Source organism: Nematolebias whitei, chromosome 7 (assembly GCF_014905685.2).
Source record: "Nematolebias whitei isolate Nwh7 chromosome 7, NemWhi1, whole genome shotgun sequence".
Lineage (NCBI taxonomy): Eukaryota > Metazoa > Chordata > Actinopteri > Cyprinodontiformes > Rivulidae > Nematolebias > Nematolebias whitei.
The window spans coordinates 8243480-8261549 of record NC_056504.1 but is presented as its reverse complement, the minus strand read 5'-3'; the positions used below and the strand labels follow the sequence as shown (position 1 = coordinate 8261549).

The 18070-nt window shown below is 39.0% G+C and overlaps 1 protein-coding gene across 2 annotated transcripts in view; it reads left to right on the top strand.

Annotated features, from left to right (window-relative positions):
• LOC119411689 (plexin-A1) overlaps positions 1–18070 on the top strand; it is a 198504-nt gene that overhangs the window by 64700 nt on the left and 115734 nt on the right. For both annotated transcript variants that reach the window (XM_037678600.1, XM_037678599.1), the window contains exon 3: positions 5606–5746. In XM_037678600.1, the coding sequence (XP_037534528.1) occupies positions 5606–5746 (141 nt within the window). The remainder of the gene's footprint in view (positions 1–5605; positions 5747–18070) is intronic.

The window sequence follows — 18070 nt, the reverse complement described above, 5'->3', positions numbered from 1 at the left end:
ATATATATATATATATATATATATATATATATATATATATATATATACACACACACACACACTGTGGTACACTGTAAATAAATCCATATTATCAACACAATACTTAAAATATCTAATGTTTATTATTTATGACATCCCAAAGTACTGCTTGTTCATTTTACCTATAAAAACTCAGCTTCATACGTTATTTTTGTCTTAAAATTCTGCCTTGGAGGTCAAGTGTATAGCTTTCCTGCAGCGTTTAATCAGTTTATGTGATTAAATTGAAAACAATGCAGCCATACAATATGCCAGGAAGACGAGGCCACAAGTCAGTTCAGGGTATTGTTCTGCTCTTCGCTCACTCATTTTTTATGTCTCCTTCACACAATTCAAAGCTTGTGGAAGCCTGTCATCTTTTTTCCCTTCTGGTTATCAACCTCTCTTTGCTTTCTTTCGCTTTCTTTTGTTCTTTAAAGGGCCGCGCAAAATTTCATTTCAACGTGGCCCCCTAAAACACACTTGCACATTCACTTGGGGCCCCCTGTCACATCAAAGGCAGGACTATGGGGCCGGTTGCCATTATGCATGATTGCACAGTTATGTCAAGTTTATCTCATTTTTTGGGGAGTGTATGTTCCTATTTGTGTGAGTTCATTGCAGCAGGCCATTAGAGAACCGAGTGTGCTTTATGTTCACACACTGCTTTGAAATGTCAAAGCCATTACCAAAAGTTCTGTGCTCTCCAGCCCTCAGACAGACCCAGGAACACCTGGATTATTCTTGTGCATTTCAAACGAGTTCACTTCTTTTTCACTGAGCATTTTATTTACCTCTATATACCTTTTAATGTTATGCTTTTACTTCCGTTTATGTTTCAGTTTACCAATAGTTTCGCTAAAAGAAGTAAAAAAAGGGGTTTAATGCCCCTCTTTTCTTACAAATTTAGCAACTATAGCCTCTTCTGCATCTTTCAATTTAGCCTTTTTCTCTTGTTCTTTTTCCCTTTTATCCCATAATACATTCATGCCATAAAATCTCTCAAATTCACACCAGCTAAATCACTTGTAACCCGCAGCTATGACAGGCATCATTTTGGTTGGCAAGCCACCGTCTTATCGTTCAACTTTCTCAGCCTCCCTATCACCAGTGTTTCTATCAGAGCTAACCAGGCCTGCCTGGTACAGATAAAACTCAAGACTGGGGGCTTTTTGGTGGATCGGCACGCTGAAAGAGCGTATGTTACGCTTATTTTACAAATGAAAAATGAAAGTTGGATGTTGTAGGAGGATGGTGATGGGTGGCGGCTTCATGTTGATGATGAAAACAAAGTGTTGGAATTTGTCCAGAGGACCTGACTTGACTTTGTTAGAAATTGTTGGCTTGTTTGGTTGCAGTCATATATACAATTACTGCGCAAAGTTGCTAAATATCATTTGGCAAAGTTTTAAAGTGTTTAAATCCTTGGAGGGTGTTGAAAAATAAAAAATGGTCAAGTTAGAAGGAATGCAGCTAAAGTTAGTGTTGAGTTTGTTTTTCTTATAAAGTATTTGATATTAAATGTAATTTGTTCTTAGCGCTGTAGGGACCTGGTTCCTCGGAGAGCACAGCTGTAATAGAAACATGTCCTTCACATCTGTTTATTCCCAAATTCTTTCTGAGCTAATAACCATTCCCTTTCAAGGAAGGAACAGCAGTTTTCAGTCATGGAAGTACAGTAGTCCCTCGCTACTTTGTGGTTTGTTTTTCACGGACTCGCTCTATCGCAGTTTTTCAAAATAAGATTGGACATGCCACAATTGGCTGATTGATGGATGAGCCGCACGATCGGCATGCCATGTTTTATTTAAAGTAAATAATTTTAAATGATTTAGCACCTGTGTGCAGCCCACAGCTGTGGGGGAAGCTTCCCCCTGCAGCTGATCAGCTGATCTTGTGCAGAGTGGAGAAGTGGGCGTGGCCGAGAGTGCAGCCAGAGGCAGGGAGCTGAAATCATGTTCTGTGCTCTTTTAGAGCGTTTAGAGTTTGTAAACATTATTTAGAATATTGCAAGAGTGTGGGAAGGGTTTAAAACACCTTTTATACTAAAATAAACTATTACTTACTACTTGTACTACTGCAGTTTTTCACTTATCGCAGGGCTTCAGGGTACATAATCCCCATGATAAATGAAGAACTACTGTAGTCTGAATACTGCTAAAATATCAGGCTAAAATCTTAACTTTTACATAAACATCATAAATAAATAAGCACATTTCTGCTGTAAGTTAACACCCTATGGTTTTAGTTTTTTTTTTCAATTATTGTCTCTGTTTTTCCTCCTTCCTGCTGTTCTGCCCCTCGTACTTATAGCACTGTCTCTAATGTGTTTAAAGTTTGTTATTGTTACATTATACATGTTGATAAGAGAATGGTTATGGAGCACAAGCACAGCATCATTCTGTGAATCCATCAAGCACTTACTGGAAATCTAAGCAATTCAATAAATAATAATAATAAAAAATAAAAAAAACAATGAAAAAGCGTCACCTTTTTCTATTGTTACTTTCTGTTGCAGCAACATCTCAGTTTGGTTTATATGCATTCACAAAGCTGTGCATGGACCCATATTTAAACTAGTCATGTTATAAAGCATATTTACACTACATGCACCTCTAGGTAAATGTAAAAAAAATAAACTGTACATAGGATGCGATTCAGCACATACTGTATTTTGGTCACATTGCTTTTTAACTAGCATTAAACTTTTCATATCGGTTCTGCATAGAACTGTACAGTGTTTTCATACACTGATGCATTTAAATGTTTATGCATTCCATTTATCCTCCTTTTCATCCCTCCATCCATCTGTTCAGTCTATAGATTCTACAATCTTTTGTTCTCTGTTTCTCAGGCTAACCTTGGCTGCATCGCCTGTAGAATGAATTGATTGAAACGATTTATTACTGACGTTTTCGCACGTCACCCACTCTCACCCTCCCGTTTTTTCTGTCTCTCTCATCGCTATTGGTTTGGCCGCACATTTTTTAAATGTTTGCACTGCAGATGAACTGCATCTTCAACTGCATGGAGAAATCTTGAATTCAACTTTTATTGCCAGGAAAAAAGACAAAATGATTTTTGTTGTTGTTGCTTTTTTTTTTTTTAAATATAATGCTAGGTTTATTTTAAGCTAAATGAGGAAAGTAAAATGAAACATGACAAGAACAGTTTGTAATTTGGGCATTCTGAAAACTAGAGTCAAAACAAATTGACAAGCAGATGGATACGAACAGAAATCAGACCGGCTGACTGAAAAATTGACTTTGTTTCTTTGTGTGATCTAGTTTGTCTGTTAAACCAGTTCAAGTTTGGACTGGTCATCATTAGCCAGTGAAGTGGAGATGCTTTGTATTTGTTCAAGAAAGTCAAAAAACGATGCAGGAAGCTCAGAGAACTAAAGCTATTCCTTCCTCCCTGTGCATGTCATCCTCTATTTTTCCTTGTACTTGTTTATAAAACAACTGTGTGGCAGTGTGTGTTGGTATCACACATCTGTACATTTAGATACAAGCCATCCGTGAATGAAATGTATCTTTTGTTTACGGGCCCATTATCTAGATAATAACATCCATATTTCCTCCCATCTCCAGTGCTTTATCACCGCCTTATGAGCTCTTTCACTCTATCTTTCCATCTCGCCGTAGCAGACACAAACAGACACACAAAACACACCAAAGCAGTGAGAGATAATGGGATTGTTGCCTCTGGTTTCTTTTGCTGAGATTGTAAATAAATTCCTCCATCATAAAACATGTTTTATTCCAGCATCTAACCATGTGTTTCTCTCTCTCTCTCTTTATATGTGTGTGTGTTGTGTGTGTGCATGCACATGTGTGTGTACAACTCAAAGTGCATACAGTATTACCATTGAACATCCATCTCTGTCTGTCTGTGTATGCACCTTTTCATCCCATTTTTCTCCATCTATCTGGATGTGAACCCATTTGTCTTTGTGTGTGTGTGTGTGTGTTTGTATGTCCAGGATCATTTTCCAGCTAGTCATTGTCTGCTGTCCTTCCCTTGTCACTGTGGGCTGATAGCGACACAGGTCTACAAAGCTCGGTAATAGAGAGCTGATACCTGCCCTCCCCCCTTCTGACGCTCTGTGCTTTTCATTTGCTGCTGAGACGACTGCTGCCAGCCAATCTCCTGTCTTGTATCTGCACCATTATGTTACAAATCTGGGCAAATTAGGCTTGGAAGCTCACAAATAATTTAAGGTTTCTGCAAGTGTTTTGGTGTGCGATTGCACCATTTTTTGCTTTATGGCATAGATGCATTTTTGAATTAAGGTGTTAGGTTTTTGTCCTAAGATAAAATGCAAGTGTACAATCTTGTTGGAATACCAACTGCGACTTATTTAAGTTGTGAGAAGGCAAATAAATGTGGCAATGTTTATTTTGCTGCAAAATTTGCAAAAATGAAAAATAATTTGTGCTACGACTGTTAAAAGTAAACTCCCTTTTATCCTGATTTATATACTGACTACAGTTCAGATACATTAAAGTAGAGTTCTGTAGAAAAAAGATCAACTGTAACATATATTGTTTTAGATAACTCTTAACATCCTCGCATTGGAGAAATACAGATACATTTTGACTAGATTGATGAGTCAATGGCTTGTCTGAGTGGAGTCTGCAGCAGCTAGATGTAGCATGTGCTACTATGAAACTGTTTGGAGTAGGTTTAAGACGGCAGCCATTTTGGTCTTTACTCCACTCGGACTGGCAGTAAGCTCGACAACCTGATTAGAATTAAACTCTTTGTCCTAAAGAAAGCGTTATCTACACAGGTTTTAGTTTTAGTTTCTCAACCTTTAACCGTTTCAACTTTTCATAAAGCCTGTATTTATTTTGCTAAGTTATGCTTCGGATAAAGTATGTTGCTGTGCTTCAGCATCATCGTGTGGCATGGAGGCAGCACAGCTGCAGAAAGAAAAGCTTTGCAGAGAGTGGTGAAGGCTGTACAGAAGTCTGTTAGAGTCAGTCTCCCCACCATCACAGACACATCTACACCTCCAGATGCAGGAAGAGCCTGCATCATTAAGGACCCCACTCACCCAGCACACACACTTTTTGCCCCGCTCCCCTCAGGAAGGAGGTTGAGGAGCATTAAGTGTAGAACCACTAGACTGAGGAACAGCTTCTACCCTGAGGCTGTTAGACTCATGAATCTCTTACCAGAATAATCACTGTGAAAAATCACATCATGTTGCTGCTGATCTGTTTCATGTTGCTGCTGATCTGTTTCATGTTGCTGCTGATCTGCTTCATGTTGCTGTGTTTATACGTGCTCATCTGCTCACACAGACTCATGTTCGTGCTGCTGTTCGGCGTATTGTTTTTATGCTATTAGTGCTTAGTGTATTTTATTTTTTTGTTAACTTTTTTCTTAGTTCATATCTTAGATCTTATTACTGTTTTCTTTTACATTTTAATACTTTGTTGGATGTAACTGGGACCCTGTGTACACAGTTTCATTCCACCACATGCACCACATGTGGTGCGTATGACAAATAAAGAATCTTGAATGTTCTATATGTCAAATGCATGGCTAATTTGGATTTTTGTGTATTTTCTTATAGATTCTGGTGAACTCCGTGAGCTCCAGCCGTCCAGCAGTTCTGTATGAGAAGGTGACCGTCAGTGAGAGTGGAAGCCCCTTACTGCGAGACATGCTGTTCAGTCCAGACCAGCAGCACATCTACACACTGACTGACAGACAGGTACGTTCATTGATGATTATGCAATCATATACCTCAAACTGGTCTCAATGTCAGCGTTCCAGAGCAGACCTCACCCCATTAGTCAATATTTGTGTACATTTTAACCTACCAAGCTGCTGCCTAACACGTTCCCAGTCAATTTAATTGCACAAAATCACACGAGCTACGTGTTACCACCCTGACAGCTCACTTATATCAAGACATTACACACGTTCAGAGACATACAGGGAGTGGCACAGGTCACATGTGGTGTGTGTGTGTTTATGTGGTCATTAGGAGCCCCACAGTTGGTGAAGGTTGCTCTACTTTAATGGTGAGACGAATGAAGGGAGGGAGTGGGGAGGTGGAGGAGAGCATGTTGCATCTCTGTCGCTCCCCAGGCCCAGCTGCTCCCCTCGTTTTTCTGTCTCATTAGTGCGGTGAGTGAAGGAAGCAGTGAAAGAGGGAGGGGCAAGAAAGGAAAGTTGGGTTGTACATCTTAGGAACATTTCTGTATAATTTGCAGTGAAACTGGTTGTTACAACAAAAGACATGAGATGTATGCCCCTGGTCTGTTTGAAGATGTTGTTTAGGACATTTTATTCTGTAGTTTGTCAGAACCAAAGCCTGTCATTACCCGTAAATATTTGCTCTTCTTAGTGTGCATATTGTCATTCTGTTTCTCTTCATAATAATAACGGCAACACCAACACTATTAATATTAATATTATTATCTTTTTCTTCTGTATTCTTCTTCCTCCTCCTCCTCCATCATTGGTTTTTGCAATAAACCTAGTGCTGCATGGTTTGTTTGACTTTTTGTGTTGGTGCTATGTACGGTTTTTGAAATATTAGGCTTTAATTAAGCTTATAGAGACATAATGGAGATGTCAGCAAATGTGATATGGTAAAACACTGCCCTCATACTTCTGCAGCTTAAAGTGCAGCAGGCTTTAATAATGTATTAATTAGATCACAATGGTCCAGTGATTACAATATTGATCTGCTTCTTAACATAGGTAAATATTTGTATTTATGAATATGATGCATAACTTATACATGAATAGCATAGATGTTTAAGCCTATGAGGTGAAGGGTAGTCTTGTCATTCAATAATGTTTTATTATAATAATACTGATGAAGAGGACCTCACTCACCCAGCACACACACTTTTTGCCCCACTCCCCTCAGGAAGGAGGTTGAGGAGCATTAAGTGTAGAACCACTAGACTGAGGAACAGCTTCTACCCTGAGGCTGTTAGACTCATGAATCTCTAACCAGAATAATCACTGTGAAAAAATTACATCATGTTGCTGCTGATCTGCTTCATGTTGCTGCTGATCTGCTTCATGTTGCTGCTGATCTGCTTCATGTTGCTGCTGATCTGCTTCATGTTGCTGCTGATCTGCTTCATGTTGCTGCTGATCTGTTTCATGTTGATGTTCATGCGTGCTCATCTGCTCACACAGACTCATGTTCGTGCTGCTGTTCGATGTAATGTAATGTTTTTATGTTATGAGTGCTTAGTGTACATTTAGTTGATGTTTTTCTTAGTTCATATCTTAGATCTTATTGCAGTTTTTCTTTTACGTTTTATTGTTGGATGTAACTGGGACCCTGTGTACATAATTCTGATCCACCACATGTACCACTTGGGGTGCGGATGACAAATAAAGAACCTTGGATCCTTGAATCCTAATACATTATATGATTTTATTTATGCCATTTTTAAATTAATAAAACAGTTTAAAGTTTGATGTATTTAATTATTTGTCTTTTAGATAATACGACATTAATCATTTATTTGTTTATTTGTTGTTTATTAACCTTTATCTAACCAGGCAAATTCCACTGAGAGCGCAGATCTCTTGCAAGAGAGGCCTGGGCCTGAAGGAAGCCTAACATGCTGTTTTAGACTGTGGGAGGAAACGGGAGGGCCCACAGAAAACATGCACACAAGGAGAACATGCAAACTCCACATTTAAAACCCAGGTCCAAGCCGGGGATTGATCCCAGAACCTTATTGCTGTGAGGCAATAGAGCTAAACACTGAGCCATCATGCTGCCCAATAATGCAAGTAATAGATACAAATTTAAAGTTTAATAATTTGACTTTCAGGTGTTTTTCTTGATATAATGATTTAATCATTTAAAAATTTAAATAAAATAATTTGCAATATTTAGTTTTGATTTACTTACATACTTATTTAACTTTTTATTTTTCACATGCAGTTATAGACACATAGTTGGCATAATTTGAGCAGATCTTTTAAGTTTGTGTGTCTCTAGTGTTCGGCCTCCACAGTCGAAGCACGTGAACTAATCCACCTGGCTACAGACACAGATGTGCAGGCCTCACACACACAAAACACAAAACACCCATATCTGCTAGCTCTGTCAGTGAAGTAATAGATGAGAGGAACGAGTCCTTGTCTGACAACAAGCCACATTGGAGAGATGTGCTTCTGAAAAGTGCTACATCTTAAAATATTAACATTATTGTTTACATTAGTATTTAGTCTTCCATCATTTTTACTTCCCTGATTACTTCATCATATTGCAGCCATTTAAATTTCTATAATTGTTCATGACCATCAGGAGATGCTGTGACTCCTGTTTCTTGTGCAACTCCTGTCAAGATGCATGTTGGTTTCAAATGATTTTAGGCCTAAATTTCAGCAGTTCGAAGACGTCTGCTGAGGCTTGCTCATAAGCAGCATCAGGCGTCATGCATTTCAGTGCACACTTGTTTTGTTGAAATAAACGTTTTCTAGTTTTCATCGTCTTCAGTGATCGTTTCATCTACAAATTAGAAATTTAACTAAATTAAACTAAATGGTCTGACAAAACAAATTGGGAGTTAAAATTCAGGATATGCCTGAGCAGTAGTGAATGAGGTATAATTCAGCTGTGTTGACGTGGAGCCCCACACTTAAACTACGTGTCACACATTTGTCATTATAAATCCTGCAGCCGGCGGGTCGCACAGATCGTCTGTCGTCACTACATCACACACTTGATCCGTGATACCAGCGTACACTTTCATGTATCGACTGCTTCGACTGTTACACACTTGACAGGTCAGAGGCATAGCAGTGGCAAGTTGGCTTCACCCCCACCCCCCAAATGCTGCCTCTGTCTTTAAGTACATTACATCTAGACAGGAAGAACGTCAGGTCTGACTAGAAGTGTTTTGTGGAGGGGGATAAAATCAAGAAGGTGCATAATGAGTTCTTTCTGTGTTGATCTGGACATAAAATCTGAAGAGTACTGACATAGTCTGGAAATAAACATTTACAAGCACCGACACTTGACCAGTCGACTCTGGGGAGTGGTGGTGCAGAGGTTAGAGAAGAAGGGCCTGTGATTGGAAAGTCGCAGGTTCAACTCCTCAGACTGACGACATCAAAATGTGGGTGGAAAAGGTGACACACCTGCCTCCACTCTCATTTTGCCCCACTCTGGGCCCTTGAGCAAGGCCCTTAACCCCCACCATCTGCTCCCAAACAGTTCTCCCTTGAAAATGAGTTCTCGGGACTCAATGAGACTACCTGTATAAATAAAGGGTAAATGAAAAAATAAAATAAAACAAGTGTGATGTTTCACCAAAGTCCAGCTCATCTTTTATAAATTTATTTCTGCCATTTTAACGTTACACTTATACTTTTGAATCTAGTATTTTCTGTAAAGTTAGCTTGCAGTGTATTCATGTAAATAAAGTGCACATAGCTCAGAGAACTGTCAGACTGTAGCTATGAGTAGCTGTAGCTGCTAGTAGCGCTTGTCAAATAAAGCAAAACTCTTCATTACAGTAAATGTGTTGCAAGGTGCCATCAGCTCATCTTATAGTACAATGGACATTAGTCCAGAGGAATGGGATATACATTTCAGTCTGAAATAAGGGAAACCCAGAGGTTCCTCATAAATCAATGCACACATCTGCTACAGGCACAAATACAGACAGCTAAGACTGTGAAGGGAACACAGTCACAGATATAATGTTATTTATAGACCCTGGTTTAAAAAGAATCAAAGTTCAAGATCGTAATCTTTATATACGCACGCACACACAGACACACACCCCTTTCTTAAGGACATTTTGCTCACCCAGTACTCCCTGCAAACACACAGTCTCTCTGTCACACTGGTACACACCACTTCATCTCTCTGAGTTTGATTCCCATTAATGGTTAGCTGGTTTGGGTTAATCATCATCACCTTTATTTAACCAGATAAAAACCCATTGAGATCAAGATATCTTTTTCAAGGGTGAAGCAGAATAAGGGGCTATGGTTGCCAGACTCTACACGCTAACCCCCCCTTGCAATACTAATGACTAGAGGGGGTAATTCCCTTCTCTCTCCCTCCACCTTACCCTTATCTTTATCCTCTGCCCTCCATCTATCCAGCCTTGCACCCCATCCCTACTTTTTTAAATCCTTACATCAGCTGCTACAGCCACACACACTGCATGTTTCTGTCTGAGCCCAATTTGAGCCCTCCCCTCTCAAATGGCTTCTACTGATCCCATATTTTTAATAATCTCTCTACATCACGGCTGTGCCCACCAACATATGCACACACACACACACACACACCTATGTGTCCTTTTTATACAGGAGGCAAAGGTGGAACATTTAGAGCCAAGAGAAAATTGGGAATATGAACAAGGAAAAGCTCAGGAACTGAGGAATTGGACCGTAAACACGCCATATTTTTACGTTTCTTCATGAAACACAAACTGCTTCTTTCATTTTTGGAGTCTCACCATGTGTAGTTGGTTGCCCGTGGGGGTTCCTCAGACAAGACAAGCACATTAAGGTGTCAGTGGACATATCCAGTGATGCGTAGCCCACAACAAGTCTCCCCCCCCCCCCCACCCTTGAACACACACACACACACACACACCAATGGAGGCCCAGGCGGTGAGTCAGAATTAGGGGACAAGGTTCTGTGATTTATGACTCCCTCCATTCCAGCTATATTCATCACTGTCATTATTATCAATGGAGGATATGACAGCAGGAGAGGACAGCCTGCTGTGTGTGTGTGTTTGAGACAGTATGTTATTGCAGGAAATTTAGATCACTTTATTTCTGACTGCAGTCACTCAGTGACTTTGTGTCCTTCGCCGTGCGCTTGTTGATTTGCACGTTTACAGATTTCACTTTGTGCAAATGCTGCCATTCTTAAAACATAAACCCTCAACGACTCAATGATGTGGATCCAGCCGGTCTCCTCTAAATGTTCCACACACGTCATCGCTCACATGCCTCATCGGCTATCGTTCACAAAAACAAGAACACTTTATTTTTTACTTAGCTTTTGAACATTGTTGTTGTTGTTGTTGTGCTTCTGGTTCGCCGAAGTTGTTTTTTGTCTGAGAAGCTTCTCTAAGAGCAAAGTCACCCTTGGAGTCAACACTTACCGTTTGAAGCATCTCCTGTGCAGAACTCACTGTTAGAAATCATCTCACGGTGTCTTGGCTCAGTCGAGACTTTTCATCGTCAAATCATTTTGTCTTCTGTTTCTTAGTTCAGAAGTTAGAAAGCTTGGACTGCATTTGATGCCACAGCTGCTGTTCCTTTTTCTACGTGCGCAGCTATTCATCAATGTTGCAACAACATTGCCGTACGCATGTTTTGTTGTTTTTTTATGACCACTATTGCATGAGAGTGATGCAGTGTGCAGTGGTGGCGGCTAATTGCTGGGAGCATGAATATTCATGTCTAGTGTTCAGATTCAGACAATTTTATTTATCCCCAGAAGGCAGTTTGGTTTGGCAGTTTCCAAATTTTCTCCCATACACACATACATGTGCTCATATACCTAAAAGCAACAAGAAGTGTTAGAAGGCAGCTTGTATTTTGAGCAAGATTAAGTATCTTGGAAAAAGGGGAAAACACTTGATATAGTCAGGGGAAATGATGTATAATGCATACGCTTTAGTCAGTTTTTGTTCACATTGTCACATGTCAGTGTCCCTGGGCAAGACACTGAACCCGCATCGCGTCTGATGTGTGTCCCATCGGTGTATGAATGTGATCTAAAGCACTGATTAAAAGCTGTAGAATGTTTTATTTAGATTGGCTTTGTAGAGATGAACGTGTGTGTGGGTAAATGAGGGCACAGATTGTGTTGTAAAGCACTTAGAGTAGACTAGTTGGATAGAAGAGCTCTGTAAGTACAGACCATTTACAAGTTTTTCTGAAATTACACAGCAGTATACAGTATTGCTGTCTTGACTAGAAAAGGTTGTCATATTTCATGTAATTGTGAATTTTATTCATTTATTTGATAAAATTTTGATCTTTTATAGATTGAAAATGCAACACAAGTATTTTCCGTGGCTAATGCATCATGGAACAAAATGAACAAATAGACAGTGGGATGAACAAAACTAATATTATTACAGTAACATTAAAAAAATCACCACTTCCATGTTTTTATATCCTGCCCGATTATCAGTCTTAAGGTCGGGGCTGGGGACAACATAAAAACATGATGTGAAGATGTGCTTGTAGTGAACATAGAAGGAAGTGGGTGTTATTTTTCCATCAGCTTGTGGATTACAGGCTCTCCACAGTATGAACCCAGCACTGCTTCTGCTCTTTCTGTTTGTCCAGTCATCTCCAACACATCAGGTTTGTTTTTATTGTTACAGATTACAAAATTTTCACTTTTTGAGGTTTTTGCTTTTGCTGCTCTTTAGCCTCCAGCAGAGGCTGAAATATTATTTAAGCGGGTATAAAAAGTAGAAAACTGTTCTGCTAAATTCGGTTGATGTAACTTCTATGAGATTTATCATTGAAGACACTAAAAAAAGTTAAGTCTGGTCCTCTGGACATTCAAAAAACAAAACAAAGCAACACAAAACAAAAAAAGTAGAAACGTTTCGTCTTTCGTTCGAAACGTTTCTTTTTTGTTGTTGTTGTTTTTTGAATGTCCAGAGGACCAGACTTAACTTTTTTTACATTTTTCTACCTGGATTATTGAGCATGCAACAGGATGTCATTGAAAACACTTAAGTAGTTTTCAGGATATCAAATAAACTGGTAATAGATTTTGGTAAGCGAGTTGTTTTGTCAACAATGCAATGGACTTGCTGGTTTTCCTGTACATTAAAATGCACTGTGCTTCATTAACATAATGTATTACTTCTAAGAAAATTATACCACCACCAAGCAGGAAAGGCAGCAGAAGTTTTAAAGAAGTACTTTCTTCATATGCAAACACGTCAGCAGTTTCAACTTCTTTGTTTATGCCCTGGATTTTATGATAAGCATTTTAAAGGCAGTTTTCAAAATAATGCTAGTTTTGGATACCTAAGTATACCAGAATCTATTGTATCACCCAATTCTAAAGCACAGTTTTATAAGACTACATTCTGATGCACAAAACATTCAGACCGTTTTGTATAAATGTATGCAGGCATCTGTGCGCTAGTTAACATAATTGTCTGTTTTTCCAATCAACATTTTCCCTCTCTACATTTCAGCAGCTTTTCCACCCCCTAAAGGAGTTTGTAGTCTCAGCCCCTTCATTCAAAACACACACACAGTCCTTGTACCATTTACTGGTAGGTTGAGTAACTACAATAGCAAACAATAGCCTTTTTCGTGTTGTTGGGTGTCTCAACGTGGCCTCATCAATTAAGATCTCACCCACAGGATTTCATCCGACATCAGTCCTCTGTGGGTGTTTGTGTTGATCTGTTTACATTCATATACTACTGGTTCAAGGCCAATCTCGTTAGCAAACACATTAGCATCGACTGACATCAACATTCAAAATAAACAGCCGGTCGCATCAGTTTATGACATTTCAGTCAACTAGATGCAGCTAATCAGTCAGTTCTAAGTAGACTAAATATGAATATGGATATGATTTTATTTTATTTTTTACAATTTATCCACCTGTGGCTGATTCATGTTGTGTTTGTATATAAGCTTAGTAGATAAATCAGCTAGTGAATCAGACTTTTCTTGAGCCTTATGTTTTTGAATCAGTCCAATCTTAACTTATTTTGATCTATGAACACTCCAGCGTCATTGTCTGGTTTGACAGTCTGCAAAGCTTAGGTAGGTGCTCGTATGCCCACGCCTGGAAACACGGCCCTTTTAGCAAGATGGCCATTGTTATGTAAATGTTAATAGATCTGGTGCAGCAAAGCAAAGACTTGAGCACTGTGACGAGGGAGGGGGTTGTATTGGTTGGGTATGGCAGTGTAGGTCTATGGCACTCAATTACAAGAGTTCAAATTACATTACAACACCTTTCTCAGCACAGCGTCAAGCTCTTACGGTGTATGATTACCAATATGGCTCTCCATGCACTGTTGCACACTGACATGTATGTAGGTGCTGCATTCACACTCAAGTTGTTCATTTTCCAACACAAGAAGTGTTTTTAGTATCATGGTTACTCATAAAAAGGATTGAATTTAATCCCATTATTCCGTTTATAATTCAAGCTTTCTCACTTCAAACACAACCGGTACATAGTTCAGACCAAAAATGATGTTTCAATGTAGACACACTAGTGTTTACTGGGATTTTAAAATTCAATCAGTATTTTTTTTTTATTTTTTAAGAAAACCACTTTTTGAAGCTCCAAATAAATCAAATGCATATTTATAAAACATTTACTATTTCTATAGTTAAGCATTGTGATGCAGTTTTCTATACTTACAGCGTGACTCCATAATTTAAGAAATTTGTTTGCTTTTTCCAGTATCTACCTCCCTGGAAATTAAAAAAAAATTGTCGAGTTACTATGTCAACTGATTCCAGATCACTTCATCACAATTATCTCATCAAAAAAACAAACATATATGTTGAGCCTCTATTTTTCAGACATGATGGGAAAAGAAAAACGGATTGAGCAGAAATAATTCCTTTAGAGACAGAAGTGAGCTTCGCCAAATCTCCCATCATTACCCAGAAGGGGTGAAGTCTCACTTATCCCTTCCTCTTTTTCCTTAATTGCATTTCCTGTCTTTTCTCCCACAATCCTTTTTGTTTCAATCTCTCGTGGTTTTTCCACATTTTCTAATGTGTGTTTGCTTGTGTGTTTATGCGCCTTAACAGAAAAAGTGTGCACTTGTCTTGTGCTAGATCCTATCGGCCTTAATGGAAGTCTCACTGCTACTAGATAGCTCTGTCTTTCTCTCATCTTTCTGTTTTACTCCGCTTTCTTTTCCCAGAGGATGGTGTGATAGAGCAGGCTGATACAGTTAGAAAAGGGGGTGAGATGGATAGGGAGGTTAATGGTTTCTTCCCCCCACTCCTTTTTTTCTCAGTCCCTATCAATCGGCCATACAGCCGGTCCTCCTGTTGCTTGACGGTGATTGGGGTGGAAGGATGTAGCTCTGACTGATGGTCATGGAATGAGGCCAATCAAAGCTGGCATGGCCTTAGGAGCTGCTCTAAATGGCACATACTGTATTGAGTGTTTAGCTTAACCAAATGTCACACTGGGTTGAACAACGATGGGTAACTAAAGCATGGCAATGCAGGGAGTTTTTTTGGGGGGAAAGTTCATGTGTACTGGGTTATGAAGTAGTAAATGGAGCAAAAGCAGGGTAAGAAGAAGCATTTTTCTCCCACTGTTTAGAATTCAAAATGTACAAACAAATTGATATCAACATGTATAACTGCAAAAAACTGCAAAACATCCATCCATATATTTATTATCTTTACCTGCTTCTTCCTTTTTGCGTCTCAGCGGTCACTGGTGTCCATATCCAGCAGTCACTGTGCGAGAGTCACTGTAGGACAGGTCTCCAGTCCATCACAGGGACACGGAGACAAACAACCATTCTCTCTCTCACTCACACCGAGGGACAATTTAGAGTTACCAATCAGCTGAACTTGCATGGTTTTGGTCTGTGGGAGGAAACTGGAGTGCCCAGAGAAAATCTACACATCCATAACAAGAACATACAAACTCCACCCAGAAAGCCCTCCGACCGGGATTCAATCTGGCGACTTTCTCGCTGAGAGGCAGCAACTCTACCAACTGTGCGTGTCGACCATATAGATGAAGTCCATTGTCAGACTTCAGTTGCATGAAGGTCATGTTGTTTACCTAAAGTAGATGTTGAAGTACAAATGGATGCTTGTGAGAGAGGATCTGCATCTGGATTTGTTGAGCTTCACTACTGAGAATGTTCACAGGTGGAGCTGAAGAGGACTTTCATATCTGAATATTCCTTCTTGATTGTGTAAAGTTCTCTAGCTTCTTTTTTCAGGGCACATTTGCACAGCCGTCCACCAAACACTCACTGATAGATTCCCAACTTAGGCTGATCTGTTTTGTATTGAATTTAATTTTTTTACAGTTTTGTGAGAAATCACACTTATTTGTGGCCGACTCTGTTCCTGAATATTCAGATCTTGTTATAAAAGTCTTGTTGCTTTCACAGTTTAGTTTCTAATGTGTTTTCACTAAATTTATTTCCACGTCCGTCTGATAATGTTAGAAACAGCAACCTGGTCTCTACAAACTATGCACACTCCTTTGTCATTTACTTCAGTAAATAAATACTTAGTGGTCCATGTCAGTTCAGTGTCGGTCTGTTTTTAGCATGTGCTGACATTTTTGCGGTAAGTCAAATCTCTGTTAGTGCAGAGGCTCATTATGCTAGCCCATGTGCGTGGGTGCTAACAAAGCTACAAAAAAAATAAATACACAGCGGTGGCCTTCAAAATAAAACCAATGCAGAAGTAACAGCATATTTTGACAGTAGTGCATTTGGATTTGTGTGCAGATGGAGCACTTTTAATATTTGATTTCATGCTGGTCAGTAAGGGGCCGCTGAAGGTCTGGGGCTAAAGGTCTGCTTTAAACTTCACACAATTGCACAGCGTTGGCTTTAGCAACGTCACTCTTTTTAAACAAAGACTTTCCTAAATCATGAAACGGTTTCTAAAGATGTTGAGCAATTTTGAAAATAGAACTCAGTTTTCTGATCCTTGATCTTTCAATTTATTACTGTTTGGGTAAGCTTTAGGCATTAGTTTTACACATAAATCATATTTGTATGTATTAATAGAATCAGAACCAGAATAACTTTCATTGACCACGTTTGTGTGCACAAACAAGAAATCTTTGGTTTCAAGCACTCACAGCGTACAGACATCAAGTATAATATAAATATTTAAACGTAGAGGAAAGTTTCTTTATACATTATTCTGTACATCGATTGCATCTTGACTCCACAAATCTCCATGGCTCTTGATAGTTTTTAGTAGTTTTGAGTAACAGTTGAGTAAAGTAAGAAAAGCCGAATTTGTCCTCTTCTTTCCGTCGTCTTTGCTTTTCTCTGCCTGTGTTTGTGGTGGTTGCAGTGCTAATGGAAATGCCAGTTGTGTAGCTCCTCACTCCTCACCAAGTCCATTTACTAAAGTGACAGAGTCATTTACCAGGCAGACGGCCTCTCCCATCCTCACTTAATTAGAAGACCCCTAGGCCTGCCTGTGTTAGCTGGCCACATTTACCTTTTTCTCATTAATTTTTCTTACTTTGTACAGTTCTTTTGTTCCACTTTGTTTGTTTTATGCAGTTTTTTTTATTCTGTCATTCTGTGTCTGTCTTGGTGTTCCTCTTATTTCACTTCTGAGGGACAGAGTATTGTGAACAAATGATGGAACACAAACTGGGTGTATGTTGACCTATATCTTGAGATTAGCTTATTTTGGGGGGTGTAATGGGAATAGCCATGCGGTGATGATCACCATGAAGAGGAATGAGGCTCCACTTCTTATTGTTCAGTTATTTTCCTCTTTTGTAACTATTTTCTGTAGCTAATTTTCAGTGTAGATTTACTGGGGCTGTTTTTTTTAGTCTACGTTGTTTTATTTTCTGCTCAAATAAACTTTATGCTTAAGCAACAATGCAGTAAAAACCTCGGTCTGGATGTTAAAGTTCATAAAGGACTCTGGGATTCATTCAACCTTTGTTTAAACAGGTTAATCCCATTGAGCCTCGAGGACTCATTTACAAGAGAGACCTGATAATGGTGGATGTTTGGTTACTGTATATATCTGTGGCTTTGTTGTAAAAAAAAAAAAATTGAACACTTTCTAAAGGTTTTTCATTTGAAGAAGCTTCTCCGTTAGTTTAAAGATGATTGCCCACACGAGAAGACTTTTTAGTTAGTTTTTTATTTTTTTTATCTTTCTCTGTGGGTAAACTTTGTGTTTATGCATTCTTTATAGCGGATGCTGCCTCAATGGTATCTTTAAAAAATCATCAAGAGTACAGTAGTAATCTTTATTGCCTTTTGAACTTGCAGTTTCCACACAAATGACAAATAAGTTATTTGCTTGTTGTTCCCGTAGT